Source organism: Alnus glutinosa, chromosome 4, assembly GCF_958979055.1.
Source record: "Alnus glutinosa chromosome 4, dhAlnGlut1.1, whole genome shotgun sequence".
NCBI classification, from domain to species: Eukaryota; Viridiplantae; Streptophyta; class Magnoliopsida; order Fagales; family Betulaceae; genus Alnus; species Alnus glutinosa.
Window position 1 is genome coordinate 26,030,633 of NC_084889.1, and position 14,424 is coordinate 26,045,056.

Consider the following 14,424-nt stretch of genomic DNA (forward strand, 5'->3'; position numbering starts at 1 on the left):
GAATCATCGTTTTTTTTTTTTTTTTAATTGATTATACCAAAAACATTTTATACCCAAACCTCAAACAACCCAAATCTCATTAGCAACAACCCAAATGACGTCATTAAAAAAAATTAAGTATGAGCATTAATAGTCTTCAAAAGCAACGTTAAAGGGTTTTTGACGCAACAAGGGCGTCGAAATGTCAATTATTTGTTAAGAAAACATCAATGGAAACCTACCATAATGTGATCTTATGATATATTTTTTTCCACAAAGTCATGACAAACCAGAGAGTGAGAAGGAAAATATTACATCCGATGCATAACATCAGCCAATAATCCTAATACGTACAATTCAATGACTAATGAACTTAACACTAAACCTAAAGATAAATATCACAATTAGATTACCCTAACCCTTCCCCATACAATTCTGATCATGACACTTTCCTCTTACACATTAGCCGGATCTTCTGCCAAGCCCCTTGTTAACTTGGGTTTGAAATTGCGCCACTTCTTGACCGCCCAAGAGAGTGGGCGAATCATGTGAATCACACCAACCAACACAACCACTCCCATCCAAATACCTACTAACGTAAGGGGCAACAAGCTCAGTTTATCAAAAAGATGAACCTTGTCCATGACACCCACTGGCGTTAGATAAGGCGTAACATAATCAGAAAGATGAGACGGGTTTATCAAAAACATTGCTAACGTATAGGTAATTGTCATGCACACGACAGCAGTAGTCATGGCTAATGTAAAAAACCATCTAAATAAGCGGCTCGTAAGAGGAAATCCACAAGTGACTAAAAGTATGACGCACAGAGATGCAAAGAGAGAGATGGAATTGGTAGATATTAACACCAGGTAAAGACCTGGATAACAATAAGCTAAAACTGCTGTGCCGGCTTCAAAATCAGTATATCGCTCACAACATGAGAAGTTAACCGTGGAGTTGTATTTATGTTCTTGCCAAACGCCACCTGGTGGGCTGACCCCAACTTGGAAAGCCATGGTTGCAATCACAGTGGCCACTAACATCAACACACCACGTTCTTCCTCAATCCAGTTTCTCTGGTGCTTCAAGCTTTTACCTAATGACAAACAAACACACTTCCACAATCTCCTAAACCATGATCCAGCTGATTGTGCTTCATCAACACCAGTACCACTTGGTGCTGGTGGGAGTGAAGGATCCATTGATCTTGTCACACCAGCTTCCTTGAGAATGTCTTTTATTTCAAACCATTCAAATTCTCTTGGACATTCCTCTAAGACATCCAAAGCTGTGTAACCAATCTTGTTCTTGACATTGTGGTTGCGTTCCAACCGATGATTTAAAAATAGGAATTTGGTTTTACACTTAATCGGTTTTCACAACTACGTGGATTTTAATATTTTTAACCACTCGCAATAGTACGAGACTTTGTACTATAGTAAGGGTGATCGAACCACAGAGAAATATTGGTTGTTTTGCATAATAGGATATGAGAAGAGCGTATCTAACTTAATTTATTAACAAAAGTAAAAACAAAAGTTGTAGAATTGAAGCTACAACGATAAAGTGAAAGAAATGGAAACGGAAATGAAATTAACTTAAAAGAAAACTTAGGGTGTTGATCATATCCAATCCTCAACCTATGCCATGCTTAAAGTCTATATGGATCTTCCTAACATGCTTGATATGAGCGCGTAATGGGCGTCAACCACTACGACGACCTCGACATGAAAACACTTTCGTTAAGACGTAATCATAAAGCACCTAGATTTACGTTAATCAACTCCACGTAAAGATTAAACTATAATTGAAAACATTTTACTCTACCAAAGGTGTGGAGTGACTAACGTGCCCTAGCTTACTACTCTATAACACATCCTAATAAGTGTACACAATACATGAAAACCCTATTTAGGCCACAATGATAAGATATCTAGTTTCACACCAAATCATTCCACATAAATTTAAACTACAATTGAAAGACAATTAGACTACCAAAGGGATGAAATGATTGGTGTTCCATAGCATACCCTATAAGGTAACTCTAATGAGAAATCATACATCATGTCAAATAGCACCATTGAAAAAGACATCGTTCTTGTTTCCAAGAACGTTGGTTTTACTCAAGACTTCAAGGAAAACTCATAGACAAGTTAAACTCTTTTTCATGAATAAATTTGATTGGAATCTTGATACCAAAACCTTTTAGCATGGGTTTTGATATTCTCTAGCCCTCAACAATCATCAAACATCTAAAGAAAATCCTAAGAACATCAAGAACACTTCATGGTTTTTGGATAGGATTTTGATCAAACCCTAAGGACTAAATTAGCTAGACATGAATTGAATCTAAGTTAAGCATAAATTTAAAGGAAAACAGTAAAGAAACAAGAAAGAAACGAATTAAAAACAACTATATTAAACTTAAAGAAATTCGGATTACAAGAAAGGAAGAAAATGAAGAACAAGCTAAACTAGAACTTGAAATTAAAGAAAAGGGACAAGCTCTCTGGAACTAAGCCTAGAAATCGTGCACTAAAGGAAACTAAAAACGCAAGGAATTGAAGTGATACATCTGAGCAAATCCGAAATCTCAAAAGATGCATGTTTTAACCTACAACCCTAATCTCATATATATAGAGAATTGGATTTACAAGAGATCATCAAGAGTGAATCCTAGCCGCACAAACAGAGTTGGTCGGCGTCCATTTCTGTCCACAAAATCCAACTTTTAATTTGGATCGCACAAAGAATGAAAAGATCTGAAAATATCTGAACTTTCTGGAAGACACGAATTCGCTCGATCGAAATTATGTCGATCGATCGAGAAGTCGATCGATCGAATTTATTGCTGTACAAATAATCGATCGATCGAAATGCCTTGGACAATTTTCCATTTTCTCAGGATCAGTTTCGAACTCAGGAAATGACTAAAATACCCTTGATGTATTTTCAGGTCTAATTCAAATGTTTTGAATTAGATTTCGACTAAGACCTGAAAATAAGAGAAAACACTAAAACATAACAAAACGTTATATATACATCACGAACTAGGTTTAACAAATGCAAATTAAGGGGTCTTGAATCGAATAATTCAAGACTTATCACATTGGCCCCTCTTCGTATTTTCGGTACTGAAAGTAAGTATTTTATAGACTGCACAAACACAACCCCAAATAAATTTAATTTAACCACATTGAATGATCTTTCTTGGGTTATTTACTATGTACCTTTTTGCATGATCTTTAGAAGAACCACATCAAACCAAGGGATCTTTCTATTTTTGGTGGGCATGTTTGAAAAATCGTGATTGTTTATTTTTTTTTTTCTTTCACTTATTCTACCGATATATCTTCTAATATAAAATTTTAGTCCTACAATATATTATGAATACAAACAAACTCACGAAAAGGGGGAAGGAAAAACAAGTAGTAGATCTCAAATAATTTCATAGATGTGGATAGTGTGCTACTTTATATATTACTAGAAAAAAAATTTGTCTTGTAGGAGAATAGCAACAGAGATATTGTTAATATACCTTCATTTGCTTGAGCACCACTGCTAAATGCAATATGGAGTTCCCATGATGATCTTTGGAGCTGAGAAACAATTCTTCACCATTATCCGATTCCACTAACACTCTCAAAGCATCCAAATGATTAAATCGAACACACAAGTGCAATACACTGTCTCCATTGAGATTCACCCAGATGGACTCTGGTTGAGCGCTAATTAACATTTTTATGATCTCTATTCGTCCTCTCATTGCGGCTAAGTGAAGAGCAATTCTCTCATCTTGATCACGAACTAAGCAAAAATATTGACCACGAGTTAAGCCAACACCTGCATTTGCTTGCAATAATACTTTTACTACGTCAGTGTAGCCCTCCGCAGAAGCCAAGTGAAGAGGGGTTCGTCCTCGCGAATCCACCTCTTCTGCAAGTTTAGGTTTCTTGCTGAGAAGCACTTCACTAAATTCAAGGTGACCAAGCAAAGCTGCTATGTGTAAGGGAGTCTCACTGAAGGATGTCAATGAAACTCTATCAAGGATGTGTGGATCCCTTTGGATCAATGTGGTCAAGGTGCTCACACACCCATTCCTCGAGGCTACATAGAGTTCGGCCATATTCGCCGTCTCATCTTGCCCTCTGTCCATCCTTCACCTGTGAAAAGTATATGAAAGAAAAGTTGATGATAGTGGACTTAATAATGTTGGCGTTTACATCTTGGAGGATGGCTCCAGTCGGGTAGCTCTTGGGTCAAGTCGCAATGGTGACACAGTGACAGCCATTGCTAATGAGATGGAGATAGTGGGACCAAGGAAAAATGACAGGCGTGACACTGACAAGTTGATTGGTGCAGATGCCAGTGATGAAAGAGGTTTGATTCTTACACTTTATGGTAAAATAATTGTAAAACACTCCCACATGGGGTGGGCCTCACTGTGTGTAGAGCCCACCCCATGTGAGGAGGTGTTGTATAATTGTTATGGTGATGTTGTAAATCCATCATTTTCCGTGATGGAATGACAGATACTAAAAGAGAAAAAATAAAAGGGTTAAATATGCTTTTAGTACATGAATTTTTAAAACTTTATTTTTTGATATTTGAATTTCAATTCGCATCATAAATAATACATTCGTTTTAAGAAAAGATTAAATTAGTATCTTAGTCAAGTTTTCCCTCTAAAAACTAGCGGCCAGCCACGTCACTGCCATTTAAGACCACTAGGAACACGACACATGTCCCTTGCGACACGTTAGCACTCACAAAATTGCCAAATCACCCACATCTTTAAAAAATAATTAAAATTAATAAAATTTTAAAAAAAAATTTTGAAAAAAAAAAGAAAGAAAAACAAATTAAAAAAAAGAAAGAAAGAAGAATGGTCCACCCCCTTGGCCACCATGAGGTGATTGGCTGGGATTTGGCGGGTAAGGATATGCCCAGTGGCAAAGCCAGGATTTTAGTTGAGGGGGGGCAATAATTTTATTTATTTTTTATTAATTTTTTTTTTTGATTTGATAAATGATTTTTTTTTTATAATTTAATCAAAAAAATAATTAAAAATATAACCAACGCAATAAATAAATAATTCAACAAAATTTAATTATCTTTTTTTTTTTGACATGTCCACACAGGAGGAGGAAGAGGGATTGTAACTAGTGACCTCTGCTTCATGAGGCGTGGTCCCCAGCCAATTAAGCTAACCCTTTGGGACAACAAAATTTATTTGAGATTTGATTCTTGCACTACATCATCACAACAATTGCACAACAATCCTTCACATGAGGGTGAACTCAGTGTGTGGGGCCCACCCTCATGTGAAGGGTTGTTGTACAGTTGTTGTATTGGTATTGTAAATCTAACATTTTTCAATTTAATTATCGCTGAAATATATAAATGTAACTTAAAATTGATTTGTCACACCTAATGTTAATTTATTTAGTTGTTCTTTACAAGTCTTCATACATGGAAATTGCTGCATGATTTCTTCGTTACTAATAGTTTTAAATATGTCATTCTCAATATACATAAGCAGACAATCAAAAATTTAAAATTGTAAACTTGAACGACAACTTTAGGAAATGACAATGAAAAATCGCAAACATAACACTCAAGATTACAAATAATGTCAAAAGGTATTTTAAATGTAATATATACTGCATAAAAAAAAAAAATAATAATAGTAATAAAAAAAAATCATCCAACTCATTACAATGAAGAAGTCGGCTAAGCTAAAGGCCAAAGGCATTTTTTTAAAAAATAAAAAAAATAAAAAAAATAGGGGTTTAAGCGACCAAATAAGCGGTGGAGACTGAAGAGAGGGATGGCTCAAATTTTGAAGCGTTGACAGCGACGTAAGAGGGTTTGCCAGGGACATGTAGATGGGATTTTTGGGAATTGTCATTTTAAACTTGTCATTCTTTCAATTAATCTATTAAAAGACAAGTAAGGAGACGTGTCCTTTCATTACTAATTTATTATTAAAAGACAAGTCTCATTAGCCGTGTCCTTTTTTTTTTTTTTTTTTTTTTTTCTTTCCTTTGAGTGAAGGTTTAAACGAACAAACAAAACTGTGTGTTTTTCTTAAAACCAAAAATAAGTCGTCTTCAACCTTAGCTTCTTCAACCTGTGGCTGCCTGTGACTGGTTTTAGGTAAAAAAAATCAGTGAAAAAATGACAGAATGTAGTGTGACTCATGAAACTCGACCCTCTTTAAAAATATTTGCCTCTTGATGAGTTTTTGAGGAGGGGACAACTAGGATTTTTGAAAAAATATTTCAAGAGTAGGAAAAATTTTTGAGAAGTGAGGGGGGGCATTTCACCCCTCTCAACCCCCCCCTCCCTCCCTCCGCCCCTAGGTATGCCTTTTCACTCATCCTCAAGTTGCATTATTATTTTGTGACAGTCAAGTAGACCTCTATATTGCTGCAAATCCTGTATTCCATGATTGCAATTTAATACGGGAGAAAATTTGGCTAGGTCTTATCAAAACACTTGATGTTTCTTCACAGCATCAATTGATTGGCAAATATTCTCCTTTTAGTCATTTATTGTCCAAGATGTCTCTTATTCATATACAATTATACATCATCCATCTTGAGGGGGAGTCTCAGGAACTCGCAGCAAATAAGTAGTATTTTGTAATGAACGATTCATTCATTCATTCAGAGAATACAGAGTTCTTCCTCCCATACTCTGTTTCCTCTTCTTCATACTCTGTTTTCCATAGTCCTTCTCTTCTCATAGTAGAACTTGACACGATGTCCCACTACTTCAAATATTTTTCGTAAAATACAAGTCATCCCCAACAGAATCAACTTGGGATCACACGTAGCTACAACCTCCGCCTTACATATAGGTCCAAGTAATTACAAAAAGATAAGATAAACTATTCAAAAATGCACGCCACACAAGCATAGACAGGAAAGTTCGAAGAAAAAACAGGGGTCCAAAACATGACGTTATTTCTTCTACTGAAAGATCCAACGACTTTTCAAAAGTAATTGGTTTATTAGTCTTGACTTTCTCCCTGGATGACTCCAAGATGCTAAGCCAGAAAAGATACAAGGATCAACCTCATATGCTACAGAATATATAAATATAAACGGCTGCTTCAAGTATCCAGCCCAATCAACCCCAAGTGGCCTCTTTCCGTCTCTCAGTATCCGCCAGACACGTCCATCGAGATCGTCTATATCCCAATCCTTCCTCATTCAGTGGATTATCCGTGTATAGCTTATATTTGACAAAAAGAACACATTGCATAGATTACTATAGATTTGTGCAAAAAAAAAAAAATAAATAAATATAAGATTTATTTGATATATGAAATAAATAATTTAATTAAATAACTCATGAACAAGCTTGAGTTTGTTTAAAATATAAATGAATTGAGTTTAAATATATTATTTAACCATGTGATAATTTCAAAGTCGGCTCATGTTAAATAAATAAACGGAAATTGAACATCCAATACTAGATAGGGGTAAAAAGGTGATTGTAGTTAATGGTTTTTGGCTAAAACCATTAACCGCAACTATCTATGGTTGTTATTAAAAAGGGCTTTGATTGCTGCACTCTACCAGCACGACACCCATTCACATGAGGGTTGGGCTCAATGTGTAGGCCTCATCTTCATGTAAGGAGGTGTTGTGCACATGTTGTGCTGATTGAGTAAAAATAACATTTTCCTATTAAAAATAAGAAAAATATTATAATTATAACAAATACATTACAATTACGAACATCAAAACACAATAAAGTAATGTCAGTACATTTGTAGTGTATGTATCACTTTCTTTACCTAACACGACCTTCAATAATTAGATAAGACGATTAGGGGGACCCGTGGAATTGACTCATGCAAGTCATATTTAAAATTAATTCATATGACTTTTTATTGGAACCGACAAGATCCGTGGAATAGGCTTTACATATCTAGAATAAAGCTGTTGATTTATCCTCTTTTGCACTGTGATTGTGACATCGACTTTTTGAATTTTAATTCTAGGAATTGATGAATAATTGTTACAAAAATTAATTCATTTAAAAACTAAATTCCATTCCTCTTATCATTACCATAAACATAAGCAAAATTGTAAAAGCTTCTTTCCAAATCAATATCATCAATAAATATATTTGACCCCTTTTGACGCTTCAAAAGCATGGCGATCCAATTATGGCATAGGGATAATTATATTATTGGTCCTTATGGTATGTTATAATTATTTTTCACTCCCTATAGTTTAAAAAGTTCATGTGAGGTCCTCGTGATATGCAATAATTACAAATCGATCCCTAGCGTCAAATTCTGTTAAAATTTTTAACAGATTCCGTCAAATGCCAGGTCAGCAACACGTGTCACCAATAAGATAGCACGTGTCGCCATCTTATATTAAAAATTTATTAAAATTTTTAATAAATTTATATTTTTTTATTAAGATGGACACGTGTCGCCATCTTATTGGTGACACGTGTCGCTGACGTGACATTTGACGGAATCTGTTAAAAATTTTAACAGAATTTGACGCCAGGGATCGATTTGTAATTATTGCATACCACGAGGACCTCCCATGAACTTTTTAAACTATAGGGAGTGAAAAATAATTATGACATACCACAGGGACCAACGGTACAATTATCCCTATGGCATACATACATGGGTAATGCCAACGGGCGACAATCTATGCAAAGAAGATTAACTTTTTGCAATAACCCTCCAAAGGTTTTTCTTCATTGCTGTTTGTGCTATCAATTTAAATGGAAGTCCTACAAAAGAATAAAATTGTAAAAATTATACATTAGCCCATTGAACTAATTAATAGTTATTTTTTATTTAGCTACATGAATTGACAGGTGTGACATTTAGGTCCATCAATTTGTTATTTTGTTACAACTTAGCCTCATCTATCAATTTTAACCGTTATGTTAGATGGAAAATCAAATTTGACCAAAATCTTTTACAAATACCCTTATTTGACCATTAAAAAACCATAATTACCATTTGTAATTATTTAATTATTACAAAAAGACCTTTTTTTTTTTTAAAAAAAAAAAAGTAAAAAAATAAATAAATAAAAAGACTTTGTTCATAATTAGAAGCAAAGTATGAACAAATAAGCAAGGAATTATCACCTTGTATTAAGGCATTCGGAAAGAGAAAACAGAATTAAGTATAAATACGTACCAGGAATCAAATTTGACTCGTCGGTGCTATTAATGAATACAATCAGGAGGATATGGTTCCGTTAATTTGTCAGGATCTTGAGAATCAAAAAAAAAAAAAAAAATAGTAAAAAAAAAATTCTTTAGTTTAATTATTTTATGTATACAAATTTTACTTTTTACATATTAACTTAATATATTTTTTTATTCTTGGTGATTCAAATTTCTGTCACAGTCCTTGAAAGGATTAGAGAAATGTGGGCATTCATTTTAAAGTGGCTCTACTATGCAGAAATCAAAAATAATATAATAAAGGCGGAAGCAAGAAAGAGAAAAGAACATAAAGAATTATTGGTGGTTCGGTATTAGACATTTACGTCTACCACTACAAATTAGCCTTAAAGGTTATATTGTGCTTATTGACTAGCTTATTTGTCTACAATACAAAGGTCTCTATTTCTAGGATTTAGAGTAAATACAAAGAATGATAATCAAATTTCCATGATTTAATTATAATTAACCCGCAAATAGAAAATATTATAATATCAATCAAATATGAAATATATATAAAAAAATAATACATTTTCCATATATTCTAACATGGAGAACTTGGTGTGCAACAAGTGTACGTACGGATCCACGTGATCAGTATCAGATGGTGAACTCCTGGGGTTCTACTACCACCTTATTTGTTAAGAAAACCTATCTTAAGGTATCTTTGTTTCCAACCACATGTAAGGATGTTCTAATTGAGAATATCCTTCCTGCATGACACAACTCAATCAGTTCACCATTATTCTTAGAGCACTCCCAATGATTTATGCATTTTTATATGCAAAATGGTTAACAAAAACCTATTTTATCTATTTTAACTAATGTGTTTTAAAAGGTATCATACATCCGATCATCTAATTATTTCACTATATCATTTAAATATTCTTTTATTATTATTATTATTATTATTATTATTATTATTATTATTATTTCTTTCTCTTTCTTTATTTTAATTCTTAGATATTTTTTCAACGATAAGTTTTTTTTTTTTTTGGATAATTATTTGCTATAAAGTTAGCAAAATTTTTGTTCTCATCTGAGGTGGTTCGTATGAGTGTAACCTTAAAATGGAAAACATAATTTTTGTCATATAGACATACTCTAAAATACAATTTTTCAGATTATTCGGAGATATATTATAATATTGCTGTTGTGTAAATGAGTTTTGATTAGTCATTTTAGCCTAAAGGTGAAATGAGTAAGCCATATAAATGCTCTTATAGATTCAAAGTTTATGTATTAACAATAATAGTCATTGATTTTGGAGCTAGGCCCTCCTGTGAAGTGCTTTTGGCTTTGGACCGATATTGGCTATCAATTCCAAAAACTTTAAGACAAAATATTGGCTACTTTGAAGGATTCAGGCATTCTTCAACTATAATTTACTGAGAGAATTTCATCGTTAAACCACTTATATATGCATAATTGTTAGGTTTTTAGTGTTGACAAATTCAGTGTCAATACTTATTTGATTGTAAGTTTAGTCTACTAGGTAAGTTGGTGAATAAGTTTATCCAAGACATGATGATGGAATTGAATTCGAGTGGGCTGAATCAAACTCAAATAGAAAGACCTATAAGATGGGGTTAAGTTAAATCAATCAAGGAATAGAAAATCTATATGATATGGTTAAGTCTAATCAATCAAGGGAATAAGCAAATCGGAATTTCATTAAGTGGAGTTAAAATCAAATTTGTCAATTCCAGATTGAGCAAGTCTCAGTGTTTTTATGATAACATTCGGCTCCAGTATCGGATTGAGGTGAAATCAACGGCATTGCAAAACTAACTCAAAAGGACACAAATCAATTTGAAATAAGATTTTCTTATTTCGGAAGTTTACTATACTAAAATCGCTCCGCACTATATGACCAAAAATCTAGGCGAATTTTATTGAAATCCTATCCCTACTCGAACTAGGTTTTCTTCAAAAGTCTATTTAAAATAAATTCCAAGCAATAATTTATGAAGGATTCTACGGTAGAATTCAGTATGTTAAGAGAGGGTTTTAGACATGGAGTGTTAATGTTAAATCCCTCTTTGAGTTTGGGTTGTTGTTTTACTATCAACCTTGAACAATTGAAACCAACTAGAGTTCCGGTTAAAGATATCAAGAAAGAAGAATTCTCCGAAGATTCTAAGAAAGAAGCATACAAGTGAGCTACTTGGAGTATGACAATTGCAAAGGTTTTGTGAGTATGAAAATCTTGTAATTCGCTATTCTTCGTAATTGAATTGATTTTCTATGTTTGGCTACCCCGAATTGGTTTTTCTCTTTAACTTCAACGAGTTTTCATTTCATCACTAAATATCTGTGTTAATTGCTTTATTGCTTTTCATATTTTGGTTTTTTTTTTTTGTGGTTGATTATTTTTTTAATTTCGCATTATATTGGCATATAACTACCCGACCCCCTTCTAGGTGTTATTTGGAGTTTGATTTATATTTTCAAAAACATCACCCAATAATCCTAATACAAATCAATGACTAATGAACTTAACACTACCCCTAAAATATTACAATGAAATTACCCAAACCCTTCCCCTTACAACTAAAATTATGATCATGACAATTTTTCTCTTAAACATTAGGCGGGTTTTCTACTACACCCATTCTTGACTAGAGTAGAAATTGCACAACTCATGCACCATCCAACAGAGTGGGTGAATTATGTAAATCACAATAACAATCATGATGCGATCAAATAATAAAAATAACGAGGAAAAAGATATGGGCTACTTCGAGAGAGCCTTGATCTCCTAAACAACTAATAAGGTCTATGTTTGATTATAATTCAGCATGTTTATTCATTGAGTAGGATTACACTTAAATATATGACGGCTAGGTCATAAGACTTAACCATTAGGTTTAGCCGTCATAACACATTGCAGGAAAATAAATTAAGAATGGAAAATATATTCCTTATTTAGCTAAGACACTTAGGGAAAGAAAATATGGAGAAGTATTCTACTCCTTATTCGGCTATAAGCTTCTAATTATGCTAGTGGTGGCTAGGGTAAATGCGGCTAGGGTTAGAGGTTGCTGCTGCAGTGCCACATCAGCCCTAGCTTGTTGTCCGTATCATCCCTCCCCCCTAACAACTTCCTTGTCCCTGAGGAAGAGTTCCAGCTTTGCACAATTCAGCCCTTGCCCTTCCAACCTTGGCTTCATCTCTTCTTCCTTCTTCTTCACATTTTGCTCCAGCATCTCCTTGTCAAGAACATCGCAAAGAACAACCTTTTGAAAATCCTCAAAAGCTGGAAAACTATAAGGCCAGCTTTGGACTTCATTCATCATCTGTATTCTAGCATCCTCCCATAGCCAAAACGGATCATCTCCGATAGGTGCATAATTATGATAGATAAATACTGGGCCAAAAACCTTCTTCCATGGCTCACTAGCTCTGAATTTTGGCACCAGGTCTTGTCCTGTAACGCCCCGCCTTTTACAAAAAGACGTAAGTGAAATTTTTTGAATTTTTCCACGTAACGTTACTAACTCATCAGAGTTATAAATTAGCAGCGGAATATAATATTTTTCAACTGACTTGAAATTAAATAACATATCAGAGCTTCTAACTAAAATACCTATAGACATCCATTAGAAAATACTTAGAACAAATACATGGAAACATGTGTCAATAGTGATACAAGAGATTACATGGAAACTATTAGCAATCTTGTCAACATAAAATGTAATAAACACAGAAAACTATAAACAAAATACAATCTATGCGTCCTTAGCTTTAAGACCTCTTGAGCTCTAATCTTTGTCTATAAACCTGCACCAATATACATATATATATAAACAAGAACACAAAATACTAAAGTGAGTCCACTGTTTCCCCTAATAATATGAGTGCTGATTTATTTAAGTAAATGCAACACCATGAAATAATATAAAGTAATGACAGTTTTATATGCACAGTTTTATTATAAAATAAATCACGAGCTTCTTGCATTCAATCTTATAGAGACGTAACTCTAATAAATAGATTCAAGGAGACGTCACTCCAGTATATAAAATCTAAGAGACGTAACTCTTGTCTAGCGTGTTATAGGAAACATTACTCCCGTTTAACGAATGATAGGAGACGTCACTCCCGTTTACGAGTTCTAAGGAAACATCACTCCTCTAACAATTTATCTAAGGAGACGTCACTCTAATAATTATTATCTTTTTGGCACAGGTAGACGTCACTCCCTGGTCCGTAGGCAGACGTCACTCCCTACTCTGTTCTTTATTAATGTTTTTGGCTCAGGCAGACGTCACTCCCTGATCCGTTGGCAGACGTCACTCCCAACTTTGCTATAATTAAATTTATTAATTAAATAACAAAATATGCAAATTTTACATGCGCAACCAATTAAATAAAGCAGAAATCATAACATTATGGAAATTCAGCATCACCCTCAGTGAGTAAGAAATACTCACAGTTCTCTGCTACAAAGAGAAGTCCACAGGAATAATGACTGCATAGTTGTATACATTTGATAATATATTAGTATAAAAGACTAAGAACCTATTTTAACATTTTATCACTTTCGACTTCTAAATCACTTACCCCAATTTCTAATGTCGCTTAGATATTATAACGGCATAAAAAGGTTAATTATATTACCACATATTTTATGCGGACATTATTACGGCTTTTATTAATTAACGACTAAAATACCCTTTAATTAAAACAGCATTCTAAAAGCTTATCTATTTTTGTACCAAATCGACATAGTAACTCGATTAATATAATTAATGGGTTTTATATTTTAAAAGTACACAAGCGGTACAATATAAATAATTCTTATTTTAATCTTATAAATTTTGGGTGGAATAACTGCATTAGTGTTACTAATGCTAAAAATACTTCAAAAATATTTGGGCGGCGTAACAGCGCTTTTGTAAAATATTACTTTTTATTCGGATATTACAATGACGTATTTTATAAATCATTTGCGCCACATAAAAAGCCCTGTTTAAAAACACAACATTAAAATGTTAATATTTATTAAAACTCATAAAATCATAAATTTTAAAACAAAACTTTTTATGCCACTAAATATCCTTTTTCTTTATTTATCTTTTCTTTTCTCTTTCTACCTTTCTTCTTTTTCTTTGTCCTTTTCTATATACTGCTTTTTGTTCCTTTTCTTGCAATCACCGAACACACACTCTTCCTTTCATCTTTTCTTTTTCTATCATTTTTCTTTTCATTTTCTAT

At 33.5% G+C, this 14,424-nt stretch overlaps 1 protein-coding gene across 1 annotated transcript; it reads right to left on the bottom strand.

Annotated features, from left to right (window-relative positions):
• Positions 1–276: 276 nt before the first annotated feature.
• Positions 277–4,226, bottom strand: LOC133867317 (uncharacterized). Its single transcript, XM_062304045.1, has 3 exons — positions 3,521–4,226; positions 3,089–3,138; positions 277–1,293 (listed from the first exon to the last, which is right to left on the bottom strand). The coding sequence occupies exons 1-3, from the start codon at positions 4,136–4,138 to the stop codon at positions 435–437; spliced, it is 1,527 nt and encodes a 508-aa protein (XP_062160029.1). The 5' UTR covers positions 4,139–4,226; the 3' UTR covers positions 277–434.
• Between the last annotated feature and the right edge of the window lie 10,198 nt (positions 4,227–14,424).